Raw genomic sequence first — 18,104 nt, 5'->3', positions numbered from 1 at the left:
TTTTCCTTTATCAGGTTTATACGAGGACGGTTTGAAAGGTTCTCAGAATCACCGCTAGATGTCAGTGCTAGAGCAACGAGGTTCCCGTGCAATAATCACACATCCTTTGTGAGTGAACACATGGCGTGTCAGTGCTCTAGCTGCAGGAGTGTGGTAGTGATGACTCTTTGTTGTTGTTCTCGCGTAGTGATTTGTGACAATGGAAAAAACTGAGATTCGAGCAGTGATTAAATACTTTGTAAAGAAAGGTATGAAAGCAAAGGATATTCATGCCAACTTTCAGAACACACTGGGGGACTCTGTTCCTTCATTTTCAACTGTTGCCAAGTGAACCAGCGAGTTTAAATTTGGTCGGGAGAGCTTGGATGACGATCCGCGTAGTGGACGGCCAAAAAGTGTTACGACCCCAGAATTTATCACAAAAGTGCATAAAATGGTCATGGAGGATCGTCGACTGAAAGTGCGGGAGATTTCTGAAACTGTAGGGATGTCTTCTGAATGGATATATTATATTTTAACCGAAGAATTGGGTATGAATAAATTATCCGCAAGATGGGTGCCGTGGCTCTTGACATTGGACAATAAACGCACCAGATTGGAAATGTCCGAACAAAGTCTGGCCCGTTTTCAGTGCAACCAACAAGATTTTTTGCACCGGTTTGTGACTACAGATGAAACTTGGGTCCACTACTATACCCCAGAGACAAAACAGCAGTCAAAGCAGTGGAAACGTGCTGATTCACCACCACCAAAGAAAGCAAAGGCAGTGCGTTCGGCCGGAAAGGTCATGGCCTCAGTTTTCTGGGATGCAAAAGGCATTCTGCTAAAAGATTATCTTCCTACTGGCCAAACAATTACGGGGCAATACTATGCAAACCTCCTAGACCAATTACAGGAAAAGATACGCGAAACAAGGCCTAGTTTGGCAAGGAAAAAGGTCATCTTTCATCAGGACAATGCTCCGCCGCACACAAGTGTTGTTGCCATGGCAAAACTTCATGAACTGAGGTACGAATTGTTGCCACATCCACCTTATTCACCTGATTTGGCACCATCAGACTTTCATGTATTCCCCAAGCTGAAAATTTTCCTCGGTGGACGGATATTTTCTACAAGGGAAGAACTGACAGCCGAATTGGAGAGGTATGTTGCAGGCCTGGAGGAATCTCATTTTCGAGATGGGATCAAGGCATTGGAACATTGCTGGACCAAATGCATTTGTCTACAGGGAGACTATGTTGAAAAATAAAAGCAGTTCCACCGAGGTAAGATACTTAATTCTAGTACATTCCGAGAACTTTTCAAACCACCTACGTAAATCCATTCCTATAAAAAGAGAAGGAATTGACTTGTTCTCTTCCTTTATTCTTTGTATATATATTAAAAAAAGGTTCCAGGAAATTTTATTTTCATTTAGGATATTGTCAAGATAGGATTTCTCTTCAGCCACTTCCTTTTCTGCTAGCAAATGCTCCACCAAACTTATATATTCTACTTTGCATGCAACATTATTATTTCTTCTGTTGAACTCTCCCCTAGTCTTACATTTAAGCTTCCTAACAGAAGTGATGTAGTACGGCAGATCTTAATTTTCCCTAATTATCTTATAGGGAAAAAATTTATTCAATCCATTATTTAAAATAGTTTTGAAATTCTCCCAAATGTCGTCCATCCCCTTGCCCTCCTTTAACCAATTAGTATAACACAACCTCAAATAGTTTTGAAAATCTATGGAGTCTCCCCTCTCATGCACCAAATAGTCTTAGAAATTCCCACATGCCTTTTATTACAAGTTCCCCAAGAGAGATCAAGTACCACTGCACTGTGGTCACTAATTCACTGAATTACGTCACAAGATATAACTATGTTGTCCAGTCTGACTAGAAAAACATCTAAAAATGTTCTTTGAAACAACTTGGGAAAAACCATTATTCCACACTAATAAGTTAACTGCTTCCTGCGATAGGCACCCCTTGTAGTTGACCCAGCCCAGTTACTGATGATGGATTTAGATTCCCTACAATTACATTCTTTATCCGTAGCTTATATTTGCACATGTCAATTCTGTAAGACGAGCGATCGTGTTTAACCTGATTTCAGAGGGTGATAAGCTCCAATAATGACTATAGTTTGTTTATTGGGTGCTTTATTTACCTCCACCCCAATTACTTCACAGTCATCAAGAACCCATTTTAATGTACTGCTTAGCTCTGACCTAACACAAATGAAAATTCCCCTCCTTTAGACCCTCTATCCTGTCTAAACATTAGAAATTTTGACCTGAATATTTCTGAATTATATAGATTATCCAATAACCAACTTTCCGTTCCCACAATTATATCAGGGTCATTCGATCGACCAAGTTTTTGTATTTTGTGAATTTATTTCCAATACTTCCATAGTTTACCTGCAACAGTCTAAGAAACTTACCTGATCTGGTATCACTGCCTCTCGAAGTGTCCTGTTGGTGGCTCTGTTGTCGCTGTAGCTGCATCAAATCTGCTCCCATTATGGATCGTCATTTGACTGCCTGTTCTGCGCCGTGATCTGGTTGGGTGGAAAAGGACTCGGTAACACTCAAAAAGAGTCCATCTAGTCTCACCACTCCTCATTGGTTTAGGTGAAGTCTATCTCTGTTGAAGTGCCTGTCATCAATCCAACTGTTGCCGTCTACAAAGAGTAATCCAGAACTTTTGGCCACTCACTGAAGCTCTTTGTTCAACTGGCCAATAGTAAGTGAGACTGAATGAAGGTGCAGCAAAGCTAATGCAGTTAGCTCACTGTTGCAATCAATAGTGTTCTCTGAGAAAGTCTACTCCAGGATGAAACTGTCTTTACACCGTCTAGTTTCAGACTAACTTTGTTTTATGGGAGTGAAAGCTGGGTGGACTCAGGATATCTTATTCATAAGTTAGAATTATCAGACATGAAAATAGCGAGAATGTTTGCTGAGACAACGGTTGGTGACAATGGCAGGAGGGTACTTGGAATGAGGAGATGGGCTAAGTTAGGAATGAACTTAATGGATGAAGTTGAACACATAAACTGGGTCTGGTGATAGGGTCATGTGAGGCAAACAAAGAAGGACAGGTTACCTAGGAAAATAATGGACTTTGTCATGTTGGGTAAGAGAACTAGAGGGAGACCAAGAATATGATGATGGGTAGACTCAGTTTCTAATGACTTAAAGATAGGAGGTGTGGAACTAAATGAGGCCACACAGCTAGTCACGAATAGAGGATTGTAAATTTGCAGAGGCTTGCAGACTGAATGCTGAAAAGCAATACTGTCTCTAATGAGGATGTATGTATGTATGTATGTATGTATGATCCACAAGTACCAGTATTTTTCTAGGATGGCCAGGGCTGAGCAGCTCACGCTGTAGAACGCTGGCTCTCCGAGCCGAGGTTGATGGGTATGATCTAAGCTCAGTCCAGTGGTCTTAAAAGGTTCTGAAATATGCCAGTCTCATGTCAGTAGATTTACCATTATGAAAAAGAACTCCCTTGTGACAAAATTATGACACATCAGTGACTCTGGAAATCATAGTTGTTGGTGGAATGTACAACTAATAACTACTTCTTTCTGGCCTTTTCCCAAATTTATTGAGGTCAGCATTCCGTATATTGATTTGGCCAAACTGTACAGCCAGATGCACTTCATGATGCCAACCTTATGTAGACGAATTTATTCATTATTGCATGTTTCGGTGAGGTTACGTGATGCCAATAACATACATTACATTATCCACTGACTGACAGAGCAAATGCAACACCAAGGAGTGGTCAGAACTTTATGCCAATTGCAGGGTAGACTGACGTCACTGAGGTATGCTCATGATGTGAAATGCGCCGCTGTGCTGTGCATGTAGCGAACGATAAATGGGACACGGCGTTGGCGAATGGCCCACTTCGTACCGTGATTTCTCAGCCGACAGTCATTGTAGAACGTGTTGTCGTGTGCCACAGGACACGTATATAGCTAAGAATGCCAGGCCGCCATCAACGGAGGCATTTCCAGCAGACAGACGACTTTACGAGGGGTATGGTGATCGGGCTGAGAAGGGCAGGTTGGTCGCTTCGTCAAATCGCAGCCGATACCCATAGGGATGTGTCCACGGTGCAGCGCCTGTGGCGAAGATGGTTGGCGCAGGGACATGTGGCACGTGCGAGGGGTCCAGGCGCAGCCCGAGTGACGTCAACACGCGAGGATCGGCGCATCCACCGCCAAGCGGTGGCAGCCCCGCACGCCACGTCAACTGCCATTCTTCAGCATGTGCAAGACACCCTGGCTGTTCCAATATCGACCAGAACAATCCCGTCGATTGGTTGAAGGAGGCCTGCACTCCCGGCGTCCGCTCAGAAGACTACCATTGACTCCACAGCACAGACGTGCACGCCTGGCATGGTGCCGGGCTAGAGCGACTTGGATGAGGGAATGGCGGAACGTCGTGTTCTCCGATGAGTCACGCTTCTGTTCTGTCAGTGATAGTCACCGCAGACGAGTGTGACGTCGGCGTGGAGAAAGGTCAAATCCGGCAGTAACTGTGGAGCGCCCTACCGCTAGACAACGCGGCATCATGGTTTGGGGCGCTATTGCGTATGATTCCACGTCACCTCTAGTGCGTATTCAAGGCACGTTAAATGCCCACCGCTACGTGCAGCATGTGCTGCGGCCGGTGGCACTCCCGTACCTTCAGGGGCTGCCCAATGCTCTGTTTCAGCAGGATAATGCCCGCCCACACACTGCTCGCATCTCCCAACAGGTTCTACGAGGTGTACAGATGCTTCCGTGGCCAGCGTACTCTCCGGATCTCTCACCAATCGAACACGTGTGGGATCTCATTGGACGCCGTTTGCAAACTCCGCCCCAGCCTCGTACGGACGACCAACTGTGGCAAATGGTTGACAGAGAATGGAGAACCATCCCTCAGGACACCATCCGCACTCTTATTGACTCTGTACCTCGATGTGTTTCTGCGTGCATCGCCGCTCGCGGTGGTCCTACATCCTACTGAGTCGATGCCGTGCGCATTGTGTAACCTGCATATTGGTTTGAAATAAACATCAATTATTCGTCCGTGCCGTCTCTGTTTTTTCCCCAACTTTCATCCCTTTCGAACCACTCCTTCTTGGTGTTGCATTTGCTCTGTCAGTCAGTGTATTATATTATAGCAGAAATTCCACTTTTAGAAAGACCCCCAAAAGTTGTGTGGTTCAGGTGGATCAGTCAAGTTAGGTCCTTAGTTGTATAAGAGTTAATACACATAAGCTTGGAAATCAGTGGATGAATTTTAAACATTCAGTATGGTATCAATTGTGAAAGTATGGTGGTAACTATATATGTTTCAGGATGTCACTGCGGTCCAGGTTATGCTACACCATTGGATGCCATGCGCAGGGGTCCTCGCGAACGTATTGTGTATATTCCATGCATCCAACCTGACCCTGAAAACTCCAAGAAACCTGACTATCTAGCTACAATAGATGTGGACCCTGAGAGTGCAGATTACTGCAAGGTAAGCAATACTTCTACTACTGAAACTGGGTGAGTTAGCTGTGTGGTTAGGGGTGGACAGTTGTGAGCTTGCATCCGGGAGATAGTGGGTTCGAACCCCACTGTCACCAACCCTGGAGATGGTTTTCTGTGGTTCCCCATTTTCACACCAATAAATGCTGGGGCTGTACCTTAATTAAGGCCTTGGCTGCTCCATTCCAACTCCTAGCCCTATCCTATCCCATCATCGCCATACGACCTATCTGTGTTGGTACAACATAAAGCAAATTGTAAAAAAAAAAAAAACCAAACTACTAATGAATATTAAAGAGCTAATCATTATTGATGCGCCAAGTTATGGATAAAATTTCCTATTATAGCATAATAGATACAGAGAAAAATCTAACAGCAGTCTGCAAAAATACGAGGATTGTGCAATAATAATTGTACTAGAGGACCCATGCTACTCCACAGCATTTGTTATAAATAGGTCAGATAATGTCTCTCGATATGAAATTGCTCCATGCGCTGCCCAGGTACCGGTACTTTTTGATTGTCTGCTTTTAGGATTTGTAGTACCTCTTGACTATGCATCAAGTGAATTTTTGTAGATTTCTTTATTGTGACTTTGATTGATATTTAACGAATTATGTTGTAGTTTAGAATTATTGTTACCGGGTGAGTTGGCCATGCGGTTAGGAGCGCGCAGCTGTGTGCTCGCATCCGGGAGATAGTGGATTCGAACCCCACTGTCGGCAGCCCTGAAGATGGTTTTCCGTGGTTTCCCATTTTCACACCAGGCAAATGCTGGGGCTGTACCTTAATTAAGGCCACGGCAGCTTCCTTCCCATTCCTAGGCCTTTCCTGTCCCGTCGTCGCCATAAGACCTATCTGTGTCGGTGCGACGTAAAGCCAATAGCAAAAAAATTATTATTGTGTGTTTAATTAAGTTTTTTCTTAGATTATTTTGTTTCATGTGAAGCTTTGTCCTTGTTGCAGCCCATATTGTCTGAGGTCACCATTCAGCCTAGCAAACCCAAAAACCATGGATTCTACACTAATCTCGATCATTTTGGACATTTTCTTTTTCACCCGTTTTCATCTCCCCTCCCTATGCTGTTGGAGGCTGGAGTTGGACTTAAACAGCATCCCAAGTGTTACAATTCACTTCACTGACCCCAAAATGTATGGATTTGACACTAATATTGGTTGTTTTCTATGATTTTTACATGTCTCTTCCCCCCAACGCCCAACCATATGGGTGCTAGGGGTGTCTTACCTCCACAGTATTTTTCTCCAGATGTAGTAAGTCTCATGTGTACAAAGTTTGGTTGAAATTGCAGGTTTATCTGTAGTCACTGCCATTTTTAATTGCATAGCTTCGTCAATATCTTTACGTAAGTACTGTATATTGTTCCTTAACTGGTGCAAACTGCTAAGTTCAGAATGTATTGCAGGCGAGAGTAAGTCTTTGCCTGCTATTATTGGAGTGGTCAGTTAGTGATTTGATTTTAGGATTGCTCAAAGCTAGCTGAACTGGGAGACCTACCAATGCCTGGTGATTCACTGGCGGGTTGTTCCAGAGAGAATAAAATGAAAATGAAGTAAGTTGGTCCAGCTACATGCTCTACTTGACCTGTTACTGTTGAACATTTACATTTTTTCATACAAAATGTTCATTTTCTCTCCTTGAGGCCTAGAAAGTCTTCATTTTCACACCCTTCGTGGTCCTTGTCTTTCTTTGGCCAACATCTTCATTTTTCAAAATGTCGATCCCTTCCATTTTTTCCCTCGGTAGTGTTAAATAGAGGATGATTGCCTAGTTGTACTTCTTGAAACTATAATCAGCACAACAATTATCACCATCATTTTCTCTGGAAGTATCAGTTCCTTTAACATGAAATTTTCAACATGAGTTCTCTCATAGTTGTGTATGAATCTGAATTGAGTCATTTAGTTGCAAAAACAGATACAACACTGAAAGAAAACTTTTCAAGATTCAATAAAAATGTTTCATTCCAATCTCTGAAAAGGCACAAGTTTGAAACTTTGGGCAAACATTAGGATATGGGATGTAGTTACGATCCTGTAAGAACTTTAAAAATATGTGTATTATACCATGAGATAATAGAGAATATGTTAGTGATGTACCTGAATTTGATAGTTAACTGGTGATTTATCTGGATTTGAAAATGCGTATAAAGACTTATCTGGTATTGGAAACAAACACGCATTCTCCTGGACAAAACCATTTACATTTACACTAAAACGGTCACAATATCACATTTGTACTAATGTTTTTGATTGCTTAGTAGTTCAGAAAATACCACCCTCAGAAAATATTAACATTTTAAACAAAAGAGTTTGGATTTACAAAACAGAATATCACAACACAAAAAGATGTCTGAGATGTCAGTTTTAAGACTTATACAACAAGGTCATCTATTTCAGAAGCATTCACACACACACAAAATCTTCATCATTAGCAGGATGATGTTCACTTTTGTTTTAAGTTCTTGAGCCTGTCTACAATATTGGTGTAATATGACAATGTGTTAAGAGATTTCCAGTCATTGCTGAAATGTTTTATAAGCAAAGCTCTTATATCCTTTATTGTCAATAGTGACACTTGAACTCCTGTAAATATGATGTGTATTAACAACTATTCCCACAATGCTCCACCAAAATGCTCAAGAACATAAACATCCTATTAACATAACGTGTACATACATGTGCCACTTTTGTGCAGCAAGGGACCACTGAGATTCATTCCGCTGCTTTTTCCGTGGATGATCACAATTTTCACTTGGAACACAGTCCATTGTTAACTGCAATATCCATTATACACCAAAGACAATGCAATCCAAACTCGGTATACAGTATATTTAACGTATTGTGTCAAATTTTTTGAAAATAGTGTAAAGTGAAACTTAATGATACTGTAGTTAGTTACCACACTTTCTTTCTAGCAACATTAAAAGATACCCTCAGACACCTTTTTCACTGTATGTAAAACACTTGCTTATATACTTACCAGATGGCTAAACTGGCAACACACTTTCAGTAGTGTTTCTGTTCGTGATGATAACAGCTCTGGTGATTTTCTGCTTGCTGATTACCATGATGGTGTTTATTTGCTTCCTGTTGATCTGGTTTCCATTATCAGCTTCAAGGAAGTTCGAAAAATAGCTTCAGATAAAATTAGATGGAAATTAACCCTTAACTACCGGGGTCCAGTCTTTCAGACCGTGTGAATTCTCTTTTTCTTCCCAAAAGTGTCTCTCTCTCTTTACTTCTGAGTTAGGTTTTGCACATTTAAGCCAGAACAGTCTAAATTCATCAAGTCTGGAAAAAACAGACTGATAAAGGAATCTGTGGTTTGTTTCAAGGTGATCCATCGATTACCTATGAAGGAAATTGGAGATGAACTCCACCATTCAGGCTGGAATGTGTGCAGCAGTTGCTACAGTGAAAAAGACAAGAAGCGTGACAAGCTGGTGCTCCCGTGCATGGGCAGCAGCCGAGTGTATGTGGTGGACACCGGCACTGATCCCCGAGCACCTAGGATGCATAAGGTAAGAAACTATTTGTAGTGTTAGTTAAAAAGGGAGTAGAATTTTTTTTTTGTAGTTTTCATTCTATGATACCTGTGTAGTTTCATAGGGAGTGATTATGCTGGTGTTATATCTAAAGTGGTTCACTTTGTATTGGAGTGGTACATTCCATTTTTTGGATGGCTGCACTTAAATCATCATTATAATTTCCCCTTATCTACATGTAGCCAGCTTAGGATAAATGAAGTTTCCATCTCTTTTACTTTGTCTCTTTTGCCACGTTCCTGTCAGAGGTCTTTTGTCTTGCACTGTTCTTAACCTGGTCATCCATCATAATCTGGGTCTTCCATGGCCTCTCTTTCCTTTTATTTGAATTCCATTTTGTTTTTTATGGCATTATTTCTACTTTTATCCATTTAATATTGACATTATGTCCATATCATCACACACTATTTTTATCCATCTTGATTTCTTTCAACTTGTGACAAGCGATATAGAATTGTCAAAGTATGCAATCAAATCCTGGTATAATTAGATGATTTTTGAGAACGCTTAAGTGCAAGAAACCTACACTGGGGTATTTATAGGTATAATCTGAATACAAGATTAAAAATAAATAAATTGATTTTCATTAACTTTCAAGGAAGTTTTTTCCATATTAGTGAATAGCATGGAATTTTCTGTACTGGACAGTTGTTTGTGATAGATTTTTTCAAATAACATAGTGTGGATGTCTTACTATCCTGTTTTAATATAATTTCTTACCTATTTCTTGTCAACCAAGTATTAAAGCTTTGTAGTACACGCACGCACATTAATGGTGTCCCGACATAAACAATCAACACTGCCCCACTACAGTACTGGAAAGGAGGGGAGAGAGTAAAGGGATAGTGTTGAAGGCCACTCCAGTATTGAAAAGGAGGGGAAGGGAGTGAACAGGTAGTGCTGAATACACAGTGTGTGTATTCCGGCGTTATACTGTAACATTGTAATAAGATGGCTCCTATCCTGTCACAGGTGAATCGAGGCCATATTATTGGCATGTGGGAGGCTCACATGGTACCCCAAGCAATAGTACAAGCAATAGCACAAGCAATACCATGCAGTCTTAAGATAGTTTGGAGATGGATAGAAATATGGCAAGAACGAGGTGAAGAAGGATTGGTAGACCCAATATAATGCAGCTACAAAATATTCCTAACTAGTATAAAATACTTTTTGGTTAAATACCTCCTTTACCTCTTAATACTGTAATTATCAGAGTAGTTTACTTTTTTTATTTTTTATGTTAAAATGCTATTTGTTCGGGGCGTCGACTTATAGAGTTCTTTTGCTCCTACTTGCACAATATATGAACCTGCATGTAATTGGAATTGAGTGTTGAACGTGAGAAACGTTAAGGACGACACAAACATGCAGTCCCCAGGCCAGGGATATAATCATTTACAATTAAAACTCCCTGACCCGGCTGAGAATCGAACCCGGAGCGGCCAGACGCGTTGCCCCGTACACCGTGTGGCCGGACGAGTAGGTAACCTAATGCTGTACTTCAATACATCCGCCACTGTACCCATTTCGATCACAACGAAGTCTTGTAGCGGGCTGTCTGCATGCAGTCCATGCAGCAATGCGTTAAGCGAGAAGGTGAGTCATTGTGCCTTCGACACTACCCCTTCACTCCCTTCCCCCATGTTTTGTATTGGATTGGCCTTCAACACTACCCCCTTCACTCTCTCCCCTTCTTTCCAGTACCGGAGTGGGGCAGTGTGGATTGTTTATGTTGGGACACCATTAATGTGCACGTCTGTCTTGTTATCAATAAACGCTTGAGGAAAATTAGAAATAAGTTCATAATAAGCTAACATAAGTGTATTCCTTTGATACTTTGGCACAGATATGTCAACTCAGGGCAGTGTATTACAAGTAAAGGTAATAGATAGAAATCAGTAACCTACCAGGTAAGACCATGATTGAAAATGCACTCGCAAAAGAAAAGAAGCTTCATATAATCCAGCTTTCATAATTGAAGAATAATTTCTGTCTGTGGAGCATGTTTATGGTTGACAAATCACCTATTTTAATTAGTTTTCTGCATTTATATTGTTCATACCAAATATATTGAATTTATGGAAGATATTATGTACCAAACAATAAGCTGGAATTCTTTTTACCTTTTCAGAAAATGAAATAAAATATTTTTGTGGGTTACCAGGGCGCTAAAAACTAGAGTGACTACTAGGAGGTGTTGTGTGTTTGACTATTAACTAAATTTAATAAAACTAGATGCTATATACAGTTATTTATAAGCACACTCATGTTCAGTGTTCTGCTTCACATAGTTTGTACTCACTAACTTAACCGACCACACAGCACTCCAGTGCATCGAACTCCTGCTCCCCGTCAGGGTCTCTCAAAGCGCAGTGTCATTCCCAGAGCAGTTCACTCCACAACACAGCTTTGTCCAAGAACTTGACTCGCACACCACGCTGAATTCTATATAGCCAAGATCATCGGGTTGACTCACATATTCCTGATGCACATCTAAATGGCTTGTGACAGTCTCATGACTGATTAGCACTCCCTAGCTTCATTGTTTTTATGGGCCAGTGGAAGATTTTTCTATAAATATCTCGTATTTTCCACTTCCAGATAATTCCAGGTGCCTTCTCCATTGATAGCCTGCTTCCAGCATCTTTGAAGGAGCTCGGCCATCTTCCTTATCATATGCCTAGACAGTTTGCCAGGGGTATTGGTTTTGCTTGCTGCTGACTACATTCACACATTCACAGCTCCGCTAGCATTACTGCCTCCTGCTAGCCATCACACACATTGTCCACATCATCATAATATGTTTGTCCAGTCCTTGTCCCGTTTCTGTACGGGGTCGGGTATGAGGTGAGATGAATCTGTCATGGCAGGTTTTTATGATACGATGTCCTTCCTGACATCAACCTCGTCAGAGGAGTTAATGAGATTAAATGAATGACGTGATATATGATAGTAGGAAGGGAGAGGGTGAAACCCGGTGCTGGCACATAGTCTGTTCCTGTCGAATAGCACCAAGGGGTCTGCTCGAGGCTTAACGTCCCCTCCGACGGACGAATCACCTCACTCAATATTAGCACTGCAGAGAGGTTTGGAATTGAATCCAGGCTTTTGGCACGCAATTGAGTGACTAGAAATTATATACCACCACCTCCTCTGCCCTGCCGGCCAACATTCTGATGGTGAAAGTTTTTTTTAACAATGGGACTCAAACCGAGTAACCACAGTGTCGGACCATTTAGACTACATGGCCACCACGTGGGCTGTCATATCTCTTCTTGATTCTGCAAATTCCTTTAAAGGAATTTCGTCTGCCAGTATAGCTTAGTTAAAGCAGACTACAGTAAAACAACAAGCATGGCCATGAAATTAGTTCCATCCTAATACATGATGGATATTCACACAAGCCTTTAAGTGAACCGTGAACATTATTATGCCTCGAATTTGAATGATTCTATCACTTGTCTCTGTTTCTGAGAAAATGAAGAAAGATTTAAGCGTGAAGGAATGAAGATATTTATTTATTTAACATATGGCTTTTAGTGCTGGGAGTGTCTGAGGACATGTTCAGTTCAACGGGTGCAGGGCTTTCTCATTTGACACTGATAGGAGACCTGCGCATCTGGATGGGGAATGATGATGATGATGATAGGGAGAGGTTGAAACCTGGTGTTGAACATAGCCTGCTCCTGTCATATAACACTGAGGGCTCTGCTCAAGGCTTAACGCCCCATCTGATGGACTAATCGCCATCAACTGTGTCATATACCCTCACTCCGTATGAACACTGTGGAATCGAATCCAGGCTTTTGGCATGCAGTCTGGTGTTTAGAAATTGTATACCACCATCTCTCCTATCCTGCCAGCCAACATTCTGACGGAGAACATTTTTTCCATCAATAGGACTCAAATCGGCTAACCATGTAAAGCAAATTCTGCTCCTCTTGATAATACATAGCAAAATGAGCTACATTGATCATGGCCATCAAGTGGGCTTTATGAAGAGTTGATGCTCATGAAGAGGGGGAGGAAATGATCAGCATTCTATTCCAAAATTAGCAATTGAGTTTCCAATGACTTATCCTCTTCCCCATAAAGTAAAGTCCATGTAAGAGCTTTTTGAGAGAAGTGGACTGAGTTCTAACTGATAAGTAAAGCTTGAGAAATTGATTTCAAAAATGTGTAGAAATTTGCGATCAGTATTAAAAATCTGAATTGCTCCATGGATTCTTTTTCAAGACTAGCCACTATCTCACATGACTGGTCTCTTACATTACACGAAGTGACTGTTTTTTAACTACGATTACATTTATAAAAATACTGATGATGAACGAGTCAATCTGACAGTCTTGGCTATGCAGAATTGAGTGCAGCATATGAGTAGAGTTCTTTTATTGGTATGCAAGTTGGCAGGTTTAATCCTGGCTCAGTCTAGCAGTATTTGGAAGTGCTGAAATACGGCAGTCTCATGTCGGTAGATTTACTGGCACACAAAAGATCATCTCCAGGACTTCTGGAAGGTGGCTGGGGCTTGTTTGAAGAAAGTTAGCTAAAATCCCCTCAAAGATTCATGCTGAAAGTATTCGTAACTTGGAATTAAGTGTCTCATTGGCTGTAGAGACAAGCTATAACAATATTTAGGGAAGGGATAGTTATACTGGTTTGTAAACAACAGTTGCTGTATAAAATCTGATTTCTATGCCTCTGAAATTTTGTTTCTCCAGGTCTCTGAAAATATCATGCTAAAATAGTTCCAGATATAAAATTACATATAAATGTGTGACTTGTTGCGGATTATTTCATATGATTGTAATTGTTGTTACAGGTTATCGAGCCTGATGCACTGAAGAATCTGAATGTATCTACCCCTCATACATCACACTGCCTGGCTTCAGGCGAGATAATGATCTCAACACTTGGGGACAAGGATGGCAATGGCAAGGGGAACTTCGTACTTATTGATGCTAAGAGTCTTGAAGTGAAAGGTATGATATTTTGCTAATTGTGATCCAGAGAAATGCTGAAAATAATAAACATGCTTATAGTTCGTTTTTATGTGAGAAATACCTGTTGTGAGTTGCCTGAACTTCACTTGAAATGTTGTTAAATGTAAGTATACTTTGTAGTAAAAAATGTTTGACTGATCTGTACAGGGTTGTAAACAATAGAATTTATGTGACTATATACTGGACAACAATCCTGACATTATAAAAGTGGCTGGGTATGATGTCAGCTGTTTTGAATATCTAGGATCTGTCGTTACCAATACAGGGAATTGTAAACCTGAATTCAATCAACATATTGTGATGGCAAGGAACTTGATGGGGAAATTATCCCACCTACAGAAAGACACCGCAATTGCCATTAACACCAAAATCAAACTTCTCTGAACTTGTTACCTATCCTATTTCCACCTATGTAGCTGAAATCTGTTATGAAGGCCAACTACCTCAGTCTTTACGTCATGGAAATGTGATGCTATAGATGGCTACTTCGAACATCCTGGACAACACATCACACCAATAAATCAATATTTTGACAGCTTAGCATTAAGATGAGACTGTAGACCAGTGTGTGCCAGTGATACCTCGGATACCTTGGCCACAAAGCCATAAAACCAGAGATGTTGAAGACACTTCTTGTAGAGAGAAAAGTTGATGGTTATTGACCAAGAGGCTGAATGCCAAGTCGATAGTGAACCAAATGAAGAATCTGATTGGAGAGAACATGTATGAAGTCATCCATCTTTCCCAAGACTCAGACACAAGGAAACAAATCATGCAACTTGCTGTGTGATGCCACCATATTCTTTCAGAGGGTTGCACTGAGAGGAGAGTAGTGGTGATTATTGTTTTAAAAGAAAATACACCACCACTCTCTGTTAACACTCTTCTACTTATTCTCCTACCGCTTTTCCTACATCTGTGTGGTTGCGGGTGCGAACTGTGTTACTCATGTGGATTTGGCCCTGTTTTACGGCCGGATGCCCTTCTGGACACCAACCCTATATGGAGGGATGTAATTACCATTGCGTATTTCTGTGATGGTTGGTAGTGTAGTGTGTTGTCTGAATATGAAGAGGAAAGTGTTGGGACTAACACAAATACCCAGTTACCAGGCTAGAAGAATTAATCACACCTATTCAAATCCCCGACCCGACCGGGAATCGAACTGGGACCCTCTGAACCGAAGGTGTCAACGCTGACCATTCAGCCAATGAGTCAGAAACTTTCTGTTAACACTATCAGAGGGAAATTAGGAAGAGGCACAACACTTCAAACAATAAAGTTATCAGTGAAAGAAAGGCAAGGGTCATGAAGGGTATGACAATGAAAGACTCTCTACGCCTTGCAAACCTAATACTATCAGGGTCAGAAAAGAACAAGAGTTCACCAAGGAAGGTCAGATAGTAAAAATGAAAGTGAGGAGCTTGGCACAAGCATGGAAGCAATGTCAAACTCAGTTAGGGGAACCATGATTACCAACCCATGCTCCAAAGTTCAAAGCCCCAAGTCCGCTGTAAAGTCGCCTCATATGACAGACAGGGGACACCACAGATGTATTCTGCCATCCCCACCCACGGAAGGACAAATCACGAACACCATCCCATATGAGCACTGTCGAGAGGTTTGGAATTGAACTCAGGCTTTCTGCACATAATCTACTGATGAAGAATTGCACACCATCACCTCTCCTACCCTGCTGGCCAATGTTCAGATGGTGAATTTTTTCCTCCACCAACAAGGCTCGAACCAAATAACCACAGTGTCAGGCCATAAAGGCCTGTAATGATCATGGTCATCAGGCAGACTCTGAAAAATGGAGCGATCTGGTTGAAAATTTCACAATTTTTCTTATTACTCCTGGGAGGGTTTAGGAAGTGGTTTGAACAAATTCTTGATGGATAGTTCGGCATAGGTGGTGAGAAGGGTGAAAAACAAAAGAAAATAGGAGAAGGTAAGTAAACTGCATGAAAAGTCTGACCAGCAGGTTGCCTAACCAACAGTATATGAAGATTATGATGTATTTCTTTAAACTTATATTTTTCTTCTTCTTCTTCTTCTTCTTCTTCCTCTTCCTCCTATATAAACAGTATATAAAAATGAAAAGTTGAAGTTTAGTCCCCGTGGTATAGGGGGTAAGAAGGAGTGAAGAAAGAAAATGTTGAAAATGACAGAGATTATGGGTGAATGTGTTTGAATGTTTCAGCATAGCTCTCAACCAAACTAGATACACATATAACCTACTCATCATCATCATCATCATCATCATCATCATCATCATCATCATCATCATCATCATCAGTTTTCCACTCCAGTTGCCCGGGTGTGGTTTACGAGCACTCTCCACTTCTGTCTGTCCATGTACCACTCTTCCCTCAAGACGACATCCCAGCTGACTCCTCTTGTTCCTATGTCCTCTTTCACTTGGTCCAGCCATCTCTTCCTAGGTCTTCCTACCGGTTGTTTTCCGTCCACGACTGTGTGTAGCCACTGTTTTGCTGTCCTTCCATCGTCCATTCGTTTGACATGGCCAAACCATTTCAAACGGGCCCTTGTCACTTTTTCATTCAGGGATGGGTACACACCAGCTTCCTCCCTTATTCTTTCATTCCTTACCCTGTCCCTTTTTGTCTTCTGTACCATAGTACGTAGGAACTTCATTTCTGCGGCTTGTAGTTTGCTATCCACTTGTTGGGTTGTTGTGCAGGTTTCTAGGCCATATGTTATTATGGGGGTGAAGTATGATTGGAATAGAATCTGCTTTGATTTTAAGGGAACTTGTTCGTTTCAGAGGAGGTTCTGAACTTGATGGTAAAACCGAGCTGATTTTTGAATGCGGTTGTTAATCTCATGCTGTATTCTGTTATCACTTGAAATGATGCACCCAAGATATTTATATTGGTCTACTGTTTCCAGCTGTGTACCTTCCAGCATTATTTTTCCTTTCTTCTTCTGCCTGTTGACAGACATAGTAACAGTTTTCGATTTATTTATTGTTAATCCGTGTGCTTTCGAATGTTCATTCCAGGTGTTCAGCCTCTCTTGGACTTCCTTCTCTGTATTTCCCCAAATTACTACATCATCTGCAAATGCAAATGCATTGATGTCCATATTGTTCTTCTGCTTAATTTCTCTCATGACTTCATCCATGACAGTGATAAAAAGTAAGGGTGAAAGGGTACTGCCTTGTTGCATTCCTTTAGTTGTTTGGAACCAATCAGAATTACCGTTTCCTATCTGTACGCAACTGCAGCAGTCTTCATAAGGTATTTTAACTTTCTGGATAAGCCCTTTGGGTACATTTTTCTTTCTTAAACATTCCCATATGGTCTTCCTTGGAACACTATCAAATGCTTTTTTGAGATCCAAAAACACTAGTGTTAAGTCTTTGCCCTTCTCCCAATGCTTTTCTAACAGAATTCTAAGTGCAAATATGAGATCGGTAGTTGATCTGTGTTCTCTGAATCCATATTGTTCTTCCTATAGTTGTGGTTCTATTATTTTCCTTAGCCTTTTTTCAAGTATTTTCTCAAATATTTTCAAACCATGAGACAATAAAGTGATCCCTCTATAATTGCTACATTTCTTCCGGCTTCCTTTTTTGAAGAGAGGTATTATTATTCCCTTTTTCAAATCATCTGGGACTTTCCTATCCTTCCAAATTGCATTAATTACTCTACGAAGCCACTGTATTCCTATTGCACCAGTTGTTTTGATCATATCTGCACTGACTTCATCAAATCCTGTTGATCTTTCTTTGGGCATACTATTAAGGGCTGTCTCTGCTTCCTTCCATGTTGGCGGGCTCTCTTGGTCAGGCTCATCATTGCAGCTTAAACTAACCTGCGTGGTTACATCATTGGAGTCTTTCCCAGTACTGTACACATATAACCTACTATATGGAAAAATTACTGTAGAGGCAAGAAACCTCTAGCACCACTAAAGGAATGGGTGGAATGTAAAAATCCAAAAAATGACCGATATTAATGGCGAGTTCATAGTCTCT

The 18,104-nt window shown here is 41.1% G+C and overlaps 1 protein-coding gene across 2 annotated transcripts in view; it reads left to right on the top strand.

Annotated features, from left to right (window-relative positions):
* LOC136870551 (methanethiol oxidase) overlaps positions 1-18,104 on the top strand; it is a 230,781-nt gene that overhangs the window by 150,751 nt on the left and 61,926 nt on the right. For both annotated transcript variants that reach the window (XM_067144925.2, XM_068227134.1), the window contains exons 2-4: positions 5,352-5,518; positions 8,886-9,071; positions 13,921-14,080. In XM_067144925.2, the coding sequence (XP_067001026.2) occupies positions 5,352-5,518; positions 8,886-9,071; positions 13,921-14,080 (513 nt within the window). The remainder of the gene's footprint in view (positions 1-5,351; positions 5,519-8,885; positions 9,072-13,920; positions 14,081-18,104) is intronic.

This window comes from Anabrus simplex, chromosome 1, assembly GCF_040414725.1.
Source record: "Anabrus simplex isolate iqAnaSimp1 chromosome 1, ASM4041472v1, whole genome shotgun sequence".
NCBI classification, from domain to species: Eukaryota; Metazoa; Arthropoda; class Insecta; order Orthoptera; family Tettigoniidae; genus Anabrus; species Anabrus simplex.
This window is presented reverse-complemented; position numbering and strand designations above follow the sequence as displayed.